The sequence below is a fragment of the Sus scrofa genome, chromosome 4, assembly GCF_054392235.1.
Source record: "Sus scrofa isolate SSC_HxYL_T2T_F1_AM1 chromosome 4, Sscrofa_HxYL_maternal_Yorkshire_Landrace_v2.0, whole genome shotgun sequence".
NCBI classification, from domain to species: Eukaryota; Metazoa; Chordata; class Mammalia; order Artiodactyla; family Suidae; genus Sus; species Sus scrofa.
The window spans coordinates 33182751-33204116 of NC_139386.1; the positions used below are offsets into that span (position 1 = coordinate 33182751).

At 32.3% G+C, this 21366-nt stretch overlaps 1 protein-coding gene across 50 annotated transcripts in view; it reads right to left on the minus strand.

The window, feature by feature from the left end:
- RIMS2 (regulating synaptic membrane exocytosis 2) overlaps window positions 1–21366 on the minus strand; it is a 617675-nt gene that overhangs the window by 173109 nt on the left and 423200 nt on the right. For 13 of the 50 annotated variants that reach the window (XM_085021919.1, XM_085021920.1, XM_085021897.1 and 10 more), the window contains one exon: window positions 2755–2787. The exons of 33 other annotated variants lie outside the window; for them this stretch is intronic. In XM_085021919.1, the coding sequence (XP_084878045.1) occupies window positions 2755–2787 (33 nt within the window). Of the gene's footprint in view, window positions 1–2754; window positions 2788–12288; window positions 12379–21366 lie in introns of all 50 variants that reach the window. 4 more of the 50 variants (XM_085021911.1, XM_085021901.1, XM_085021913.1 and 1 more) reach the window with 2 other exon arrangements.

Below are 21366 nucleotides of genomic sequence, written 5' to 3' on the forward strand. Positions count from 1 at the left end.
TATATGTGTGATATGTTTTTATATATATGCACATACACATATTTCATTTTAGACTCTTTTGGTTAAAATATCACCATATTACTTAATAAAATGTTAAGCTTAAAATTATATAAAATATTTCTGTAAGCCATGGTGTCTCTTGTAACATCTAAGCAATCTAGTACAGTAATGAAATAGAGTTGACACCATGTGCCTCCTTATAAACTGAGTGATTTACATTTTCTGGTAAGACTTCAGTGTACAAGAATTATGGTTTTCATGACTGAGCAATTGTGAGTACCTGTGTCTTAGACTTTTGTTAATAATATTAGGTCCATTAAATATAGGATGTAATCAAGCATAGAGACTATAAAATGGATAGAATATGTAATGAGAAGACTGGTAATAAATCAATAATTGAATGTCCATAGACAGAAGAATGGATTAAGAAGATGTGGTATATATACACAATGGAATACTACTCAGCCATAAAAAAGAACACAATAATGCCATTTGCAGCAACATGGATGGAACTAGAGATGCTCATACAAAGTGAAGTAAGTCAGAAAGAGAAAGTCAAATACCATATGATATCACTTATATCTGGAATTTAATATATGGCACAAATGAACCTTTCCACAGAAAAGAAACTCATGGACTTGGAGTCTGGGGTTAACAGATGCAAACTACTTCATTTGGAGTGGATAAGCAATGAGATCCTGCTGTAGAGCACAGGGAACATGATGGAGGATAATGTGAGAAAAAGAATGTGTATATATATACATGTATGTATGTATGACTGGGTCACTTTGCTGTACAGAAGAAAACTGACAGAACGCTATAAACCAACTATAATGGAAAAAATAAAAATCATTAAAATAAAAAAAAGACAATTTGGGGAAATTTCAGTAAAAGCTTATATGTGCACTTATATATATACACATGTACATTTATGTTAAATTTCCTCTAAAATGAATGTTAGTTATTTTTTCCTTTTAGGATATAGCACAAGTAGAATGAAAGGTCAAATGAAATCTCAGAGAATTCAAAACTTGGTCATATATGCCAAACATAATAAAGAGTGAAGTGCAAGTTTGAAATAATACATACCAATGGACAATATTCAGAATAATCAAAGAAACAAAACAAAAAGGAGGAACCAGTTTCAGGCTAAAAAGTATACTCTAATTGCAATATTCAGCCCAGGCTTCTCTCCAGAGTTCCAGACCCATACAGCCAATCATTTCTACTACATGTTTATACTTGGATATTCCAAAGGAACCTCAAACTAACCCATCCCCAAACTAAAGTAGAAAATCTGTTCAACCTGAATCCCCTGTATAGGATCCATCCAAACATTTTAGTCACCTAAGATTATCATCTTATTCTTTCTTTTCCTTGCATCAATATCTAATATCTAATCTATAACTGTTTTATAAATTCTACATTTTAAAATAACTTTTCATGTATCAAGTACCTCTATTAATGTCTTAATTCAGCCCATTATGATCTCTTTTTTTTTTCTTTTTTTTTTTGGTCTTTTTGCCTTTTCTAGGCCTCCCATTATGATCTCTTAATTGATCTTTGCAATATCCTCATGATGATTTTTCTGCTTATATAACTCCAGTCCATTTTTAACCTAGCTTCCAAGGCGGTCTTTCTAGAAACAAATATCTGATCATGTCTCCCTCATGCTTTATATGTTTCAATAACTTACGCAATCTTCAGGAACCCTTCCCTGCCTACTTTGGCCTAAACTTGTTTGAAGCCATTTTACCATATTTTCCTCTGTCTGAAATGTTCTCTACAAATAAGTCCAACATATTTCTAGTTTTTAAGGTTTGACTCAAAGATAATCTCTTCTATGAAGTCTTTCTTGAACTAATTTCCAGGTGGAAATAATCACACCATCATTTGTGACTCCACTCTGTGTGTGTGTGTGTGTGTGTGTGTGTGTGTGTGAGTGTATGTGTGTCTCATAGCACCTATAATATTATTGAGTTTACTTGTTAGGCTCACACTAGAAAAAGCCCATGAGGATAGGCGGCTATTTTGTGTGTCCTATTATTTCCAGCACCAAGAGCAATATCATACAGCATGTGCTTAATAAATGAGTGTTGAATGAATGACCAAGTTTTAGTTCAAGAGCTAATTCTTTCATGAAGCTTTTTCTGGGGCTCTATTTGAAACAAATTTTATTTAACTTTGTAGCTCTGTAGAACATATTGTTAGAGTCATCAATATTAGCATATAAACAGCATGTTACCCACCTATTTTAACTCCTCTCTGATATGTTTAGGGCATATATTAGATTTTTAGTATTTTATATAGATTAGTACACTGCTGAACTTAAGGTAGAAATAAAATACTTTTAGAATAATGTATTAAAAAGTTGAAAATAAGTTTTAAGCTTGAAATAAACTGAAGAACAAGTTATGATTAACTTGTGAATTAAATCTACCAGGCTATATATAAATGTACATATATTTGAATCTGGAGTTAGTTACCAAGTTTAGGAAACAATACATATATATACATATGACATAAAATTAATCATTTTACTTTTATCCATCTAATTGGAGCAGTCGCTGTTAAAAGTTGAATTATACAACTACCTAAAATTGAAATGCCTGCAGATTCAACATTTTGTTAATATTAGAAGAGAATGAAAAATCATAAAATAAATAAAATCAGTAAAAAATTTATAAGACAAGCTAAGTAAGTGAAAAAAAAAAAAAAAACCAACAACAAAGAAAAGCAGTAGAAGAGACAGACCTGCATGTCTTCTCCTTGTGGAGTCCACTTCTTCTGTGATCACATCGTGTAATGGACAGACATAGACAAAGGAGATGGGTGTGAGTGGATGTACTCAAAAGGTAAAAAGTGACACTGAAGGAAAGGGCCTCAAATCATTTTGAGAAAGAATCCTGCGCACAGTTGTAGGGAAGATATAATCAAATACATACCATACTAAAAGAAAAAAAATATGGAAGAACTAACGGTGAATTGGTTAAGTTACTAAGGGTTAGCAGAATCAGAAAAGTAAAGTTAGTATAGAAATAAAGAGATTTCAAAAGTTGACAATTAATCATGGAAGCCAATCCTGAACACTGATGCTGAAGAAAGATACCATTAGTAAAAATGTTACTTGGATGACCATATTGTTTAAGACATTACGTCCACCTAAGAGCTGTGAAAATGCTTTCAGAATTTTTAGTTATAGTCTAAAGAAAATAAGTTAATTGAATCATCTTCACAAGGAGCAATAAAAAACAGTTCCAGCAGATTTCTATGCCTTTTAAGTTTCCCAAATTGATCAGTAAACACAGGAAACTAAAGTACAGCCATTAGGCCAATAATACACTGAATTACCTCTGTACAGCAAAATATTACCATAAAAATATTAAAGAGTAACAAATATAATAAAACTCATTATAAAAAGAGTAGCTAAAATATATGACTTTATTTAAATATTAAAAATTCAGGTTAATCTTCAATTTAGACAAATTTTCTTTGATGACACTTCATTAATAAGGCTTATTTATTCAGAAAATTCTTACAGACACCACATAAGAGATCACTGATGTTTCCACCTACATCTGCCCATCCAAATCCAAAATCTACTGTAAGAGATACGGCACATACTTTGGAAACACTTCTTTCCCCATTGGTAGTGGAAAAGTTCAGAAGACATCTTATACAGTGATTAACCAGGAAATGTCTGCTAAACTGAGCATTCTAAGAGAAAATTTTTCCAAAGATATTAGTGAGTTATTATCAGTGTGAATAAAAGAGATAAACAATATAACACACAAAACCAAAATGTCCCATTTTAATTACCTTCTTAGTTTCAAACCAGGTATTAAAAAATTCTTAAAACATCATATTCATTTTTGCAATACTTGTATCATAGTTTTTGCATGATTTATAGAAAAATATGTTGTATCAAAATACATTTGGAAGACTGATACAATTGAAATTATAACTCTTGACAGAAATCTTTCCTATACCAATTTACCTTTTTTTTTTTTGCAAACAGTGAGAAAATGAAATTTTTCCACTAAGAACAAAGTGCTAAGATAACCAAAACTTTTTTTTCTAGGAAAAATGAGATATCCTAGTATGAATTATGGAGGACTGCAAAAGGAATTACACATTTTGAAACTTAACATCATTCTGTTTATTATGTGAGCACATCTTTGACCTATTCAAAATTAGACACTAAATCTCATAACAGTTATGCTACAAACTAGACTTTGCCAATAGGACTGACCACTAGAAAAGTATTATCCTCCTGAAATATACTCATAGAGTAATATACTATATGTCACGTTTACTTTTGCATCACCAGTCCACCCATTTCTCAAAAAAGATAAAACAGAAAAATTCAAAATGTATTAATATATGTTAGCACTGAATTGTATCATATTTTGCATTATTTATTATATGCAAAAATTTCCATATATATATATTTACCACACTACTAAAACAGTTTCCACGCATTCTAAAATGAAATTGGTATGAATTGGATGAAATAAGTACTTAAGTATAAGAAAACATTTTCTACTTTTGTAGAAAACATAAAAACAACATAAATAAATGGAGCTTCTTTCTATGCCTACTGTCTTCCTGTAACTTGAGTATTTTAAAATGGCATTGAGGCAATGTTGTTCATGTTATATAGATTCAAAATATTCAAAACTCTTCTCAATCCATTCATTAATTTATTATAGATAATATCTGAATTATTCACATAGAATTCAAGTGACTTACCCAAGGTCATAAAACAAGTTCAATGGCTGAACGAGATACAGAATAGAGGTCTCCTGAATACCAGATCAATTTTCTTCCTACTAGATGTTATATGACCCAATAAAAACATATGAAATAAAATGTCAAAGAAGGAAAAAAAAAACTTTTCATGGTGATACTGGAATTGTACATTTTATTATATAGTATTAATTAGAATGTTTTTAAAAAGAGGTACATGGTACAACTATGCAAGTAATTCACCAATGCATTTTTTACTCTTGTGAGGAATATGGTAACACTTAGTACCAACAATTTAATTGTTTTTAGAAAATAACAAACAATTTAATATTATAGAAAAGGATGAAAATGAAAGATTTTGACAATAATCTCACTACTAAATGAAAGTGCCCATATCATTTTTTCCATCACTTATGTACGACACATTATTAAATATATCATAAATAATTGACTGTAAAAAAATCACCTAACTTTAATTAGCAATAAAATACCCATTTAAATCACAAAATTTCAATGTATAACTTTGAGTTATACCAAATATACTTTTAAAATTTTTGGCTTTCCTGTCTTCTTTGTGGTTCCAGTTCATATTATATACTATTTGTAATAAAACAACCACATTTAAAAAGAGATCTATAGCCAACTATATCATTTAAACAGCCATGTCTTATATAAATGGCATTGAACTACAAAAATGTATTTCATATATGTTATTGTAATGACACATATTCTGTGCATCTTGAAGAAGCTAAACCCCCTTTACTCTTTTCTATCTCCTTACTTTTCCTTCCTTCCTTCCTTCCTTCCTTCCCTCCTTTATTTATCTTTTTAAGACTGCACCCATGGCATAAGGAAGTTCCCAGGCTAGGAGGTGGATTTGGAGGCCTACACCACAGCCACAGCAACACAGGATCCAAGCTGCATCTGCGACCTACACCAGAGCTCACGACAACACTGGATTCTTAACCCACTAAGCAAGGCCAGGGATCAAACCAGCATCCTTATGGATACTAGTCAGGTTTGTTACCTCTGAGCCACGACAAGTACACCTCCCTACTTTTCCTTTAATCATTACTTTGCCACAAACATTCTGCTTTCAGGGCCGTTAACGGCAGTTCTAATAAGAAGTGTTTCTGACACTTTAACCAATAACCAGTTAGAGTGATTAAGGATGGTAAAAGAATACTCTTAGTTGTCTATCACTGACACAACTGTGGCTGAATCTTAGTTTCAGATTTAGAAAATATAAAGACTGTAATGAAATTGTACAGTATTTGGGGGGCAGTTCATTCCATCATATGAACTAATGAAAGAAATAAAATATTTTCATATGCTATATTGAAAGACATTTATAAAAATACAATGAATAACTCATTAATATCATTTATGGCAACTATTTTAGGAAAAAAAGTTTAATATTAAGGTACCATCAAGGCACAAACTATACAAAGAATGGGCTTTTAATCAAGCAAAGTAGACACTAAGGCTGTTTGTCTTGGTTCTTAAAGTTACAAAAATCTAAAGATAAACAGAGATATAAAATAATCATTTTCACTGCTATATGGGATGAAAGTAAGTTCATGAAAATGAATATAATATCAGCTTTTATCCAACATTTTGTGCAAGCCAAGACTTTTCTTGGCAATACAATGTATTAACTATCATTATATTTCAATGACCACATCTCAAATTCAATCAGAAATAATAATCTGTAACCAACTTAATTTAAAAGGCATGGGCATGAGGCCTGTTTATCTATAAATGCAGTTTTAAAGAAAGGTATATGATATTTATTAGAAAATCTGTTGACTGTCTAACAACAGACATAATATTAGTCCTATTATCAGATTTACGTGTACTTGAGTAAGTATGTATTCTAAGTGTTATCTTTAAAAGACTCCTGACAGTGAGACAGAAGCCTCAAGGCTCTAAGTGTATATTACTACTTGCACATAATTAAAAATTAACTATATTGTAAGGGCTTTTTAAAGGTCAGAGGAGCCTTAGAATGTTTCCTTTTGAGAAGAACAGGTAGCTTTCAAAATGAAGCCTAAAAAAAGCATTTACATAATAGGTGCCTCAGTGATACAAAGATCAGGACAGATCTAGAATATAAAAACAGAATGTTTACCAAGTTTACAGATTTCAAACTAAACCTCCTCCTCTGTGACAAAAATCTTGTTGAAAAATTCCTCAATCTAAGTGATCTGAATTTATTTTCTAAACTAATAACTACTTTCCATACTTCTGCCAACCATCACTGAATATTTAAATTCTACCTATCTATTGAAATAAGTAAAGTAAAATCTTTTAAAAGATTAAGCTTTTTAATATTTTAAAATAATATTAATAATTACTAATATTAATATTTTTAAAGTTAACAAAAGTATTTTTTTCGTGTCTTTTTCCTATTCCTAGCTGTGCTATTTTTTTAAATTCTATATCCTTAGAATCTGACATGTAATGCAATTTTAAATGCATAAGAAAAAAAAACAGCGTACTTATTGAAGGACTTTGAGATAACTGATTTCCAAACTACAGCAAGCTTTTCACCTTAAAAGAGAAAGTCACTGAAGTACAGGTTTAGTCTTATAAACATATCTATACTTTCAGAGGAAACTGAATCCACTTTATATGAGCAACTAAATTCATAAATCATGAAATTTCACTTTATTCATAGAAGAACATGCTTGTTAAGAAATAACACTCAAAAAGGACCTACTCTATATAGCACAGGAGACTCTACTCAATATTCTGTAATAACCTATACGGGGAAAAAAATCTGAGAAAGAATGGATATATGTATAACTGAATCACTTTGCTGTACAGCTAAAACTAACACAACACTGTAAATCAAGTACACTCCAATATAAAATAGAAATTAAATTAAATTGAAAATAAACAAACAATGCTCTATTTACATTTGGAAGTTTCAGTAGTTGATTTGTGGGCTTTTTTTTTTTTTTTTTTTTTTTTAAACTTTTTAGGGCCGCACCCACAGCATATGGAGATTCCCAGGCTAGGAGTCAAACTGGAGCTACAGTTGCTGGCCACAGCCACAGCCACAGCAATGCGGGATCCGAGCCACATCTGTGACCTACACCACAGCTCACGGCAATGCCGGATCCTTAACCCACTGAGCGAGGCCAGGGATAGAACCCCCAACCTCATGGTTCCTAGCTGGATTCGTTTCCCCTGCGCCACGACGGCAACTCCTGATTTTGTGTTCTATAAAATATTTCCTTAATTTGCTTCACATCATTTTCTGCCAAAAATAAAGTATATTCATGCTACATCATTACAGACATAATTAGAAATTACCAACCTTCTAATATTGACTGAGAACATAACCTCAGTTCTTTTTCCAGATTAGATGGATTAAACTAGCATCAAATTAGAAGACTAAATTGGAATACTGATTTAGACTGAAATTGTTTCTACTTTTAAGAAATCCCAAAGTATTCAAGAATGAAAGGAACCAAAAGTCCATAACATCAAGAGTCAATAAAAAAAATTAAGTATAAAACTCACTAACAAAATAACTTTTGAATATTTACTTTTTCTGAAGATAAACTTTATAAAGCATAATTCTAAAGGTTAAACTAATTTAAAAAAAATCCCTAACTTCACCATAGTTATATATCCATAAAGAATATAATATGGAAATATCCATGTTGGAAAAAAATAAAGGTTAATACATTAAATCATACAATGCTAAAACTAGAGTCTTATGCGCACAAAATGTTATAGCAAGTAGTAAAACACAATGTTACTTTGAATTTTTTCAAATTACACAATACTATATAGTGATACAGTAACCCAGCAAAGTGTTTCACCACCCTTACTTTTCTGGAAAAACATAAGGATTCATTTGCTAGATATGATGCAGCAAGGTAAGTAGCACTATAATATTTTAGGTTAATTACAAAAAGGGTAGCTAGGTCAATTCAAGATTTTCCTAGATATAGCATATCTCCCACATAGAAAATGACAAATCAAAGTGGACAATCTTTTTATGAACAGTATAAATTCATCATCAAACATATCAGAAGTTATTTATAGTTACATCTCAAAGTAGATTCTGAGCTATTTAAGTCCAAGAGTTTCTCATTTCAGAGAGACTGAGAAAATGTATCAGTTCTAAAACATTCATAGAGTCTAATTAAAGTTAGTTTTCTCACCAGGCATTTTTGTGGGATGAGTTTAAATAAAATATGAGATAAAACATTTTATGTAAAAATATGCTCTTTTCCCAGACACAGTTCTAATTATTAGAAGAAGAGATAAATTCACAAAGTGAAAAGAATAAATTAACAGATTAAAATTCTTTTCAATGTTTAGTAACACTGCATTATTATAGGCCATAGCATTCTGGTCTCCAAGCAGTTTGCTCATTGAGAAAATAAACAACAGATTTTCCATGCTCATGCATCTTCAATTTGCATTAAGAATGTTAACTTTACATCCTAAACAAAATCTAATCCATATTCTAACGAGGAAGACATTTAGTGATTTACTCTGAACATTATCCATAAAACCTAGGATTTAAAATCATTTGTAGAATTCTTATATTTTATGCTCACACCAAAGGCATTAATATGATAAACACCACTATATTTTCCAGGGGTTTCATTTATATTGCTGTCAGTTAAATCAGAAATTCTGAAAATAAATCATCCATTTTGACGATAATTCTCTCAGGACAGCCTAGTTCAGAGATGTATTTTTCTTAAAAGAAGCATATACTAATCCATAAAACTTAAGGTTTCTCCAACTATCTGTTAACCCATTCTCTAATCTATTTAATGTCATTTAATACTCCAATTCTACAATCTTTATTAAAAACACAAATTTCAAGAGATGGTTTAACTGTTAGTGTACATCCCCAAAGGGGGATAATTCCCAGATACTATTCTTGCATAGATTTTTCATAAAACAGCAAAAGAAAAAGATAATAACATATGCTATTGATACACAGCCAACTTTGCATCTTAGCTTTGGGTGTAAGTCCTTGCAAACTTTTTCTAGTGTTACAAATTTGCTATAATAATCCTCTGATTAAGAATCTTTGACAATTAGTGGAAGATAATCTCAGATTTTAGTGAAGAGAAAGTGAACAATTGAACAATGATTATAATTATTAGATTATTAGAATCTTAGTGTACTTAAACATAAAATAATAAATCGAAACATGTCTTCTGTAAAGTCCAGCCTCCTAAACATGTTTTGAAAGGTAATTAGTCCCACCTAATATCCCACTATTTTCTTCCCATTCTATCACTCCAAAATTTCAGTAATTAAAAATATTCTCAACATACTTTACTTTTCTTTCAGAAACAAATAAAAATATTTATGAACACTAAAATTTAACATAGCATTTACTGCCTTAGCATACTGCATACTTACTCATGACATTTAGGGTTTGAATTTCCAGGAATTTCCCAGTATATAGGAAAATGCACAGTTGCCAAAACAGAAAAATCTATAAACATTTTAATCCATGACATTAAGGCACCTAATTACATTAATTTGTCTCCAATGAGGACATAGCTTATATTTGATTAGAAAACTTAGATGATAAAAATATATGCAATACATTAAAATACACAAATTAATATTTAAAGATTTAAAATTTTTTTGTGAGATTTAAAAATATTTAAGCCAAATATTACATTCATTCATAAATTTAATATATAATATATAATATAATTTATTTATGGATACATACATGGCCACAAACATACTTATGTAATCACACATGATGGCAAACAAAACAAATAAATAATAGTTTATGGCCAAGGGTGACCTATATCACACAACACAGCAAAGAAATATTTATACACTCATAATTTTTGTTATACAAATCATAACATAAAACAAATTCTTTATACTTACTTTACTTTTTAAAATCCCCTGAAATATATTAAGCTAGTTACGATTTTTCAAATAAGTTAAGTGATTATTAATAGATTTGAAAAAGAGTAAATATTTTTCTTATACTTTCATGAATATGTTTAAATTCTGATGCGAATTACATTATATTTTTCAAACTTTTCAATATGTAACTGTTTTATTAAAAGAGAATTCAGGGAGTTCCCATTGTGGTGCAGCAGAAAAGAATCTGACTAGGAACCAAGAGGATGTGGGTTCGATCCCTGGCCTCACTCATTGGGTTAAGGATCTGATGTTGCCGTGAGCTGTGGTGTAGGTCACAGATGCAGCTCGGATCTGGTGTTGCTGTGGCTGTGGTGTAGGCCGGCAGCTGCAGCTCTGATTTGACCCCTAGCCTGGGAAACTCCATATGCCATGGGTACAGCCCCTAAAAAGATTAAAAAAAAAAAAAAAAAGAAAAAAAAGAAAAGAAAAGAGAGAATTCACAGATTAAGCCATTTGCATTATGGTATTATTCCTTGTTCTTCGGACTTATGTAACATAATATTTTTTCTCAAAACACCCTATTCTTAATACCACTATCACAATAATAATAACTAAATCATTAGTATAATTATCTTTAACTTATGTATTTTTGCCAGAATGTAAGCTTTACGAGAGCAACTGCTACATGTCTCTTGTCTACCCCAGTAACTCAGTGCCAACCATAATGCCTGGCATACAACAGGACAGCAATAAATATGCACTAATCAATTAGTTTGATTTATACACTGCATATTTTAAACTACAGGTTTTGGAGATTTAACATGAAATGAGTCATCTCATAAAAATATATTAATCTTGTTACTATAGACACACACTTTAAGGAGGATAGTATTATAAAAAAATCCATCTGCATTCTAAAATTTTGAATTATTTTTCAATGTGCTCTCTTCCAATTACTGATTAAAAGCAGTACTGATTATTAAGTTGACTGGTTATCTCTGTACTTTGCCTCTCTTCCTTTTACTCTTGTTTCAAGTTTTTGTCCTCTACTTAACACATCTGCTCCCCAAAAGAGAAGCAGAGAAGAAAATAAAGTCACTTCAATTTACTGGCAGAATTAATGGTTTGAAGACTCTTTATTAAATGTACATACTGTGCTATCATTCCTTCTTGTTTTTGTTACAATATTCGTAGCTCCAGAAGTTGTAAATAGTTGTAAATAAAGCGTTACCAATTAATAAAATACTTCAACAGCATTTGCAATTAAAAATAAGGAATAGCCTACAAAGACAAATTTTAAAAAAACATATTACATTGCACCGTATAGTACATTGTAGGGACATAGACATCTCTCATTAAGGTATTTTTATTTGGGTCAAAATAATCAGATATATCATTTGTCTTAAATTAGTCATTTTTTTTCAAAGAAAAACCTTAGTAATAAAATAATTGTTTTTTTTCCAAAATATGTTATTACTTTTCAAAACAAATCTTAAAATAAAGTTTTTATTATTCTAATCTAATCTAAACAGGATCTACACACTATAAAGTTCATACCAAAGCAGGAAAAATGAGGTTAAACAAGCACACACATATTTAAAAAGCATGAAATGCAATACTTATCGCCTCATGCTTTCAGGGGTTTTCCAAATTCTGACAAACCTGGCTCAGATTGGTGTTTCTTTTTCGGCAATGGTTTGTCATCACTTAATGTACCATTCACCTTTTTCTGTTGGTCTTCCCATGTAACTTCTAGTATAAATCAAAAAAAATAATCAGGGCTTGTCAGAAACAGATATTTTGTATAATAAGAACCTAAAAATACTTTGGAGGAGCTAATTTTTTTTTTTTTTTTTTTTTTTTTTTTTTTTTTTTTTTTGTCTTTTTGCCTTTTCTAGGGCTGCTCCCACGACATATGGAGGTTCCCAGGCTAGGGGTCTAATCGGAGCTGTAGCTGCTGGCCTACACCAGAGCTACAGCAACATGGGATCCAAGCCCATCTGTTGTGTGTGACCTACACCACAACTTGTGGCAACGCTGGATCCTTAACCCACTGAGCAAGGCCAGGGATCGAACCCGAAACCTCATGGTTTCTAGTTGGATTCGTTAAACACTGAGTCATGACGGGAACTCCACTGGGGAGCTAATTTTAAAAAATATTTTCCCTAAATTTTCCCATAAACTTTCAGTAGTATGTAGTCAATGTTTTAAATATAGTGAGTTAAGAAAAAAAAAAATTTTTTTTAGGGCCACACCCATGGCATAAGAAAGTACCCAGGCTAGGGGTCGAATTGGAGCTGCAGCTGCCAGACTATGCCACAGCCATAGCAATGCCAGATCCAATCCATGACTGCAACCTACACCCCAGCTCACGGCAACCCCAGATTCTTAATCCACTGAGCAATGCCAGGGTGTGACCCACATCCTCAGGATACTAGTTGGGTTTGTTACTGCTGAGCCACAGTGTAAAACTCCTTAAATTTTTTTTTTTTTAATATAGATTTCAAAATTCAAAGCACTTAAGTTTACTTCCAGAAAATTTCAAAATCTAGTGTCAAATGAAGATTATTGAAAGCATAAAGCAAATGATAATTTAAATTTGTCTTATGAAGTTTTTTCTTAGTAGACATTAAATATTTTTTCAGAAATATTTTGCTAGACATTATTTTAGTGTGGTGAATTGAAATATTTACATGGAACTAAAATGCAGATATTTTTGTATATATCAAGAGAAAATATCCATAACACATTTTATTTTATTTATTTATTTTTTTTGTCTTTTTGCCTTTTCTAGGGCCGCTCCCATGGCATATGGAGGTTCCTAGGCTAGGGGTCTAATTGGAGCTGTAGCCGCCGGCCTACACCAAAGCCACAGCAACTCAGGATGTGAGTCGCATCTTTGACCTACACCACAGCTCACAGCAATGCCGGATCCTTAACCCACTGAGCAAGGCCAGGGATCGAACCTGCGACCTCATGGTTCCTAGTTGGATTCGTTAACCACTGAGCCACATGGGAACTCCATTACACATTTTAATACATAAGACAAAATAACTATTATAGTACCATATTTAGTACTTTCATTAAATGACAGAAAAATTATGTGCTATGGGATACTATTTCAATAAAAATTAGTAATAGTTTGGCATCATTGAATGGGAGTTTCCTGGCTTATCTAATATCATTTGGAATTATTTGTAGTGTGATATAATATTCATTCATTCACCAAATATATATTCAGTACCTACATGTCCAGGCATGGAGTACCCAGGCATGTCTAGGCACTGGATATAAGAGCAAAAAAAAAAAAAAGACAAATATCCATGCTCTCATAAAGTTTATATTCTGGGGTGTGGGGGGGAATAAACTTTAAACAAGATAAATGAGTAAAACATTTTGTGACTAAGTTAATGATAAGTGCTAAGAGGCAAACCTGAAGTAAGAAAGAAGTAAATGAAATGTACAGGATGTGATGAAAGTTTGAATAGAGTAGTCAAGGAACTCTTCATTAAGAAGGCAAGTTTTGAGTAAAGAACTTAAGGAAGTAGGGAGTTACCTATTCGGTTACTTAGGGAGGGCATTACAGGTAGAAGAACAGAATAGTATATGCAAATGTCCTGAGGTGTAAACATGTCTGACACATTCTAGGAAAGCACAGAAGTCTCTGTGGCTGGAACAGAGGGAATAGAAGGGAAGGTCACAGGAGATGAGATTACAGAGGTAATGGAATTGGAAGTGGAGGGAGTACAGATCATGTAGGGGGGGTACTGTAGGTCATGTATCAAAAGATTCAATGGTCAACATTTAATGTTAATATCATAACAGCATCCATAAACACGTAAGTATACATATGCTTTTCTTTTTATTCACATGTTTCTAAAGCTATACCAAAAGTCAAGAAGACAGTTACTATCTACATACATTTTAATTCCCATGAAGTTTCACTATGCCATAGATGATTCTCTGGTATATATTCACCTTTGGCCATAAATAGTGGAATACTAACCTATTTTGTAATATTAAGCTAAGCAAAGCATAATTAGGAAGAGAAAAATCACTGTCAAAAACAAAAATAAATATGCTACATTGTAATACCAAATATAGGTGATTTTGGATACACTACTTCTTTGAATATTATTTATATGCTAGAGTTTACTACATTAAGTGTAAAGGTCTTCCAGTTCCTAGACCTGAAGTGAATGCTATTAATAAAGAATATTTTATTCTAGTCTGATATAAATCAGTTACTACAAGGAAATAAACTTCTTGCTTTGGCAGTATTAAATTTACACTTGGGTACATAGCTGACCCTTTTATTTCCCATTTGGTAAATAATCTGATAAAGATGCAATACAGAATTCCAAATGGTAAGCAATCTGGAAAAAGATGGTATATTTGAATCAACTGCTAGTGGAAACAGAAATCTTTAAAATTCCAAGACTCTAGTTAAATTTTTTTAGTTAAAAGAACAAAGGAATCACCTACTCCTTAATCAAAGTTAATCTGTGGTAGCACAAAAACAAAACACTAATTTCCCCACATTGGGGAAAATAATAAACTCAGTAACACAGTATTTCTTGATTTTTGAATAACCTGCACTTTTGGCTATCTACCAGTATACAATATTTGATATTTTATAAGCAATACAGAGTTGTTTCTAAAATCAAATTTTCTAAGATCCTATACATGTGACATTTAAAAAGTTGTTTTGCCCTTTACCATCTGATCAAAGTTTGTGAGGTTCCACAAAAGGGAGACATACTAACTTCTAAAGTAAGATTAAGTGTGTAGAAGAAATGGCTTGTTTTGAAAATGGTTCAGCCTTTCTACTTATTAACAGAATCTTCTAAAGTGTGGAGGGAAAAAAAAACTTACCACATAACATGGTTAATTTTTAAATACTTTCTTTGAGTTGACAAACATTGTAGCCGAAGAAAATCTATTATATGGCAGCAATAAGAAAATTCTCATAATCATCCATTTATAAAGACCAGCCAATACAATGAAAGAAGACCTAGATAAAGGCTATCAATAAATGATAAAAGAAGTAACAGATATGTTACTGGGCTGAGCCAGGAAAGATGGCTTTTAGGAACATTTCTGCCATTAACTAGGTGTATAACTTTAGACAGGTTTCATAGCCTCTCTGTCTCTAATCTGCTACATTTGAGGTAAGAAAGCTGGTCTTGAAATTTCTGAGGTTATTTCCAGGTTTAAAATTACAGAGTTGCTCTCACTTGTCACTGATTACTCAGATTTATGGGAGAGTACCTATATCGGAGATGATAAAATTAAGGCACAGAGCCTAGAAGATTTTCTAAAAGTGCTAAATGTGGCTATTATCAAATCCTATGTTGAAATCCAAGTGTCTATTTTAAAACAGAATTAAAGTCATAAAAGGAACAGAACTGACTACCAACTCATTAATTCATCACCCAAAACACGAAACTAAGAACTACCCACACCTAGCCCTCTTTGAATTTGTAGGTCATACAATTAAAATGAAACATTTAAAGTAATTAAAATCAAACTATTACATTTAGAATTAACACAAACTAGTACATTTAGAATGGATAAGCAATGAGATCCTACTGTATAGCACAGGGTACTATAATCTCTTGAGATAGAACATGATGGAAGATAATATGAGATAAGAAATGTTTTTGTGTGTATATATGTGTGTGTATGTATATATATGTGTGTATATATATATGTATATATGTGTGTGTATATATATGTGTATGTATATATATATGAATGACGGTTACTTTGCTATAGGCAGAAATTGACAAAACATTGTAAATCAACTATACTTTAATAAAAAAATTAAAAATGAAAAAATTTTTAAAAATCAAACTAGTTTTATGTCAGGGAAATGTTCAAATTACTTGAAAGCTATTTTAGTTATATTAGAGAAAACAGCAAAAAAAAGTATACATCTTAATATTTTCCTTTCTTTTTTCTTTTAGCTGCATTCACGGCATGTGTAAGTTCCCAAGCCAGGGATCAAACCTGTGCCACAGCAGGAACCTGAGCCACAGCAATGACAACACCAGATCCTTGCCCCACTGAGCCAACAGGAAACTCCCAAGATATTCTTTTCTATTAAAAGACTATTGTAATTTAAAAAAATAAAATGTTCTTAATGTAAAACAATAAAGATCTTTAAATTAAAATTTAATTACAAAATTGTAGCCCATTATATTGTAATCTACTACCAAAGAATAAAAATAAAAAATCAGAGATGCAGCAATGTAATTTCATTGATAAGTATGACTTTATACTTTCATACTCTTTATGAAAGAATACATGCCACATTGCTCAGATGCAAAATAGAAATCCATTCAAGTACAGAAAAAAATTTGTTCTAGGGGGATAATTCATTCAAGTAAATACTCAGTTGTGAATTTAATTTGTACATGGGAAAGCTTAAAGACCAAATCAATAACTATTTGAGTATTTGATAATTTGAAGAACTAATTTACTCATGAAAACTTAACTATGAGGTGTTTTTAAGTGATATTTTAAAAAAACCTTGAGTTCCCATTGTGGTGCAGCAGAAACGAATCCAACTAGGAACCATGAGGTTGTAGGTTTGATCCCTGGCCTCACTCAGTGGGTTAAGTGGGTTAAGGATCCGGTGTTGTTGTGAGCTGTGGTGTAGGTCGCAGATGCGGCTCAGATCCTATGGTGCTGTGGCTGTGGTGTAGGCTGGCAGCTGCAGCTCTGATTAGACCCCTAGCCTGGGATACTCCATATGCAGCTGGGGCAACAAAAAAGACAAAAGACAAAAACAAAAACAAAAACCCAATGTCTATAAAATAACTATATTCCAGCTAGTTTTCATCACACCATGTAGCCAATCCCCATCAAGACACCAGTTTAAAGAACACATATTCCAATATTAGCAGAATATATTTGTATATTAGCAAATATATTTGTATATTAGCAGAATATACTTGTATAATAAGAATGTGCTTTCACATATTGCATCATATTTGATCCTATAAAACACAAAAAAAGACTTTATATCAGGTGGTTTCTATAGGTAAGAAAACAAAGAACTATTAGTTAGAATAAGGGAGTTCCCGTCGTGGCACAGTGGAAGCGAATCCAACTAGGAACCATGAGGTTGCGGGTTATTAGAATAAGAATGAATAGTTACCTCAGTTTACAAACAATTTCGCATGCACTACTTCAACCGATTCTCAATATAGCATACTGGGAATAAAAGACATATGCTAAGACGTCCTCTTCTCAGATGAACTAGTTTGGGTTAACGACTTAGTCATAAAGTTGCTACATAGTAAAGGCAGGCCCTGAGACAAGATTCCAAAACCTGGTTCTCCTTCCCTAATACCCTGTCACATGGAAGATCATGTTATTTCACCAGCAAACAGAAGACGGCTTTAGAATTATATTTAGGAAGCCAGCAATGACATATTTTGAAAAAAATGACTGAAGTTTGAACAAAGGTATGAGGTGGAAGGGGTTCTTTCCTAAATCTGATTAGCCAATTGAAGCTTAGGAAATACAAAAGAAATAAAATGAGCAAAAGGGGAAGAAAAGTAAAATATGGGGGAATGACCCCCAACAAGGAAAGAAAAAATTAGGGAAAGAAATTAGAAAATATTTGAAATATTTGAAATAAATTAGAAATTAGAAAATATTTGTTTACAAGTTATATGACATAGGGCATCATACAGTTGGTTACTGGAATACCATAAATAACCATTAGCCCTCAGTCTCTTCTCTCTCAAATCCATCTTGTTCATTTTGCCAAGTTATTATTCCATACAACAGATGTAATTTAATGAAATACATAACTAACTCCTTGCTCTATTAAAGCACCCTTGAATCTCTTTCATTTCAATTTTTGTCAAATGGTCATTCATCTAAGTTGGCAGGGAATGTTGTATTTAGGAAATATTCACCAATGTCACTATAAAATCCATGTCACTATAAAATCCATTCCTACTTAGATATTAATTAAATTTGGAAATTAAGACATGGGTATTGGTACTCTCCTCACTTCGGAAGCATTCATGAGACGAAAGAGAGGCAGCAAAACAAAGCCTGCCAACACCCCATCACCCGAAATTCTATCCAATTCCTAAAATGCTTACAGAAATAAGCATCCATTATAAATACAGTCAAAATTATTATATTATTTTGGTCCCTTTGTAACCTGCTCCCCCAACCCTTTTCTTCCTTTCCTTCCTCTCTTCCCTTTCTTTCCTATTTATTAGATTTTCTATATGAAATAACATAGGCAACTATACATGGAGACTCATTATGTATCTTTAGGGGCTTGACTTGTTAAGTCAGAATGGTAGAGTTTAGTTTATAATCTGACAGTGAATGGCTCACTAATGGATAATTAGTAGATTGCACCTCTTAAGTTTCCAAAACCAAACACAATTTACAAACAACAATAACACAATAAACTTGAAATAAAACTACTTGAGACTTTATTAGCCACACCTCCAACACACTTAGTTTCTGTTAAAAACCCTTACAGGATACTTTATTTTACAGAAGAGGAAACTGAGGTTCAGAGAAATTAAAAGCCTTGCCAGAGATCATGTGCTTAAGACCCAATTTATTGACTTCCAATAGAGTTCCCTAAACATTGAGAAACTTGAAAAGTCCTAATTGTTTAAACAATTCTCTGACTTAAAGAGAAGCATTCTAAATATATGCATGTTGAGTTTTACATGTTGATTGAGACATGTAAAAATGTTGCACATTATGCAATAATTCATACTGAAATCCAGTTGATTTCTTTCCTCCTCTTTTTTTTTCTTATGCAAGTTATGTGTTCAAGAAGAGCAGCAAAGGTACTTTTTTTCCCTCAAAACTACTAAATAGGAGTTCCTGTTGTGGCGCAGTGGTTAACGAATCCGACTAGGAACCATGAGGTTGCGGGTTCGATCCCTGCCCTTGCTCAGTGGGTTAATGATCCGGCATTGCCGTGAGCTGTGGTGTAGGTTGCAGACGCGGCTCGGATCCCAAGTTGCTGTGGCTCTGGCATAGGCTGGCAGCTACAGCTCCGATTAGACCCCTAGCCTGGGAACCTCCACATGCCGCGGGAGTGGCCCAAGAAATAGCAAAAAGACAAAGAAAAAAAAAAAAAAAAAAAACCCTACTAAATAATATGTATTGAATATTTGGTTCAGAGTGATAATCATAATCAGGTTTAGTTTTACTTTAAATCCAAAGTTTTCAGATTGTGTGCTGAAAATACAAAATTACAGCAAGAAATGATAGTAGTTATTATGTGATAAGTATTGTGATCAGCAATTTAAATATACCAAATTACTTAAGAAAGTTAATTTATAGCATATCTACATAGCAAGTAATGTTCCTTAGAGTAGACTGGGGACTAGTTCAAGGCAGAGTTTATAAACATCACCCTCCTAAGGTACCCAGTGCTCCATTACATTTTTTCAACATCTCTCACCCATGCCTCACTTTTTTTCAATCACAGGCTCTAACTTGTTTCCTGTGAAAATTTGTATGTGATAATAGCTTGGGTCAGTCCCCTCAGGAATATTTAAATTTCAGTGTTCTGAAAAGCCTAAAAGCTTTATATTATTAAAAATAATTAAGCCATTAAAGAATATCAGAAAATGAAATACTATCACAAGTAGTGGCATACATATTTTGGGCTGAAAACATACACAAAACACCTCCAAACTTACTTCCTCCACATGTATCACAATCTTAAGAGACTTTATGTGTCAGGCTATAAAATAATTTTATCAACTACTTTTCATTTGTTGTTATTATATTTTCATCGTTCTTTTCTTGAGAGCTCCCAAAGCAGGGAATAATATCTTATTGAACACTGAGTCATCCTCAGTAACTACCTCGTACAACACACTGGAAACAGCAGATATTGGTGGAATTGAGCTAAACGGCTAGCTAATACCTAAAATGAAACAAATGGTTGAAGCACATGCCAGGAGAATGCCATTGATCAAAAAGACATGGTGTATAAATGCATGAGATTGGAAGCCAAGACGTCATCTTTTCCCATGCGTTCTAAAAACATCTAATTAACCTCTAGAATTCTTCTCCTTCATCAGGAAAGAACAGCTACTTTATTAAAAGATTTATAAGTTTCCTTTCAAATCTAAGTCCTTATTCTAATTCTAGGATGAAAGCTATAAAACAGACAAATATTTTTGCCAAACTATAGGCAGATGGCTTGGGGCCAGAAAGTTTTATAGAACGCACTGGCAGACCTAGATTTAGAAATCAAAGAAGGATGAGTGCAGTTTCCCACACATCCTTCATGTAGTCTTTTTCTCCTGACCTCGCCCCTCGGCTGTAGATTTTTATTTCCTTTCTTCCTTTTATAGTCAAAAATCTTTAAAAGGTGTTTACAGTGTCTTCATTTCCCTACTCTTTTAAATCCACTCTGATCAATCTTTTATCCCCTACAACTCCACAATAACTGCCCTCAATAAAGGTTAACACAATGACTTCCTACTTGCTAAATCTAGTGATCACTTCAACTCTTCATAATTCTCTTCTGCTTCAAGTACTATCTTCAGTTGTATTCAAAGTCACTATAATCCATGCTTTCCCTACTATTTCTCCTCCTACTCTTTCTCAGTCTCTTGCTGCTTCATCTTTTCAATTTCTAAATATTAGAGAAGTTCAGTTCATAGTCCTTGGAGCTTTTCTTTGAGCTATCTGCATTTGTTTTCTCAATGATTTTAATGGGTCTCA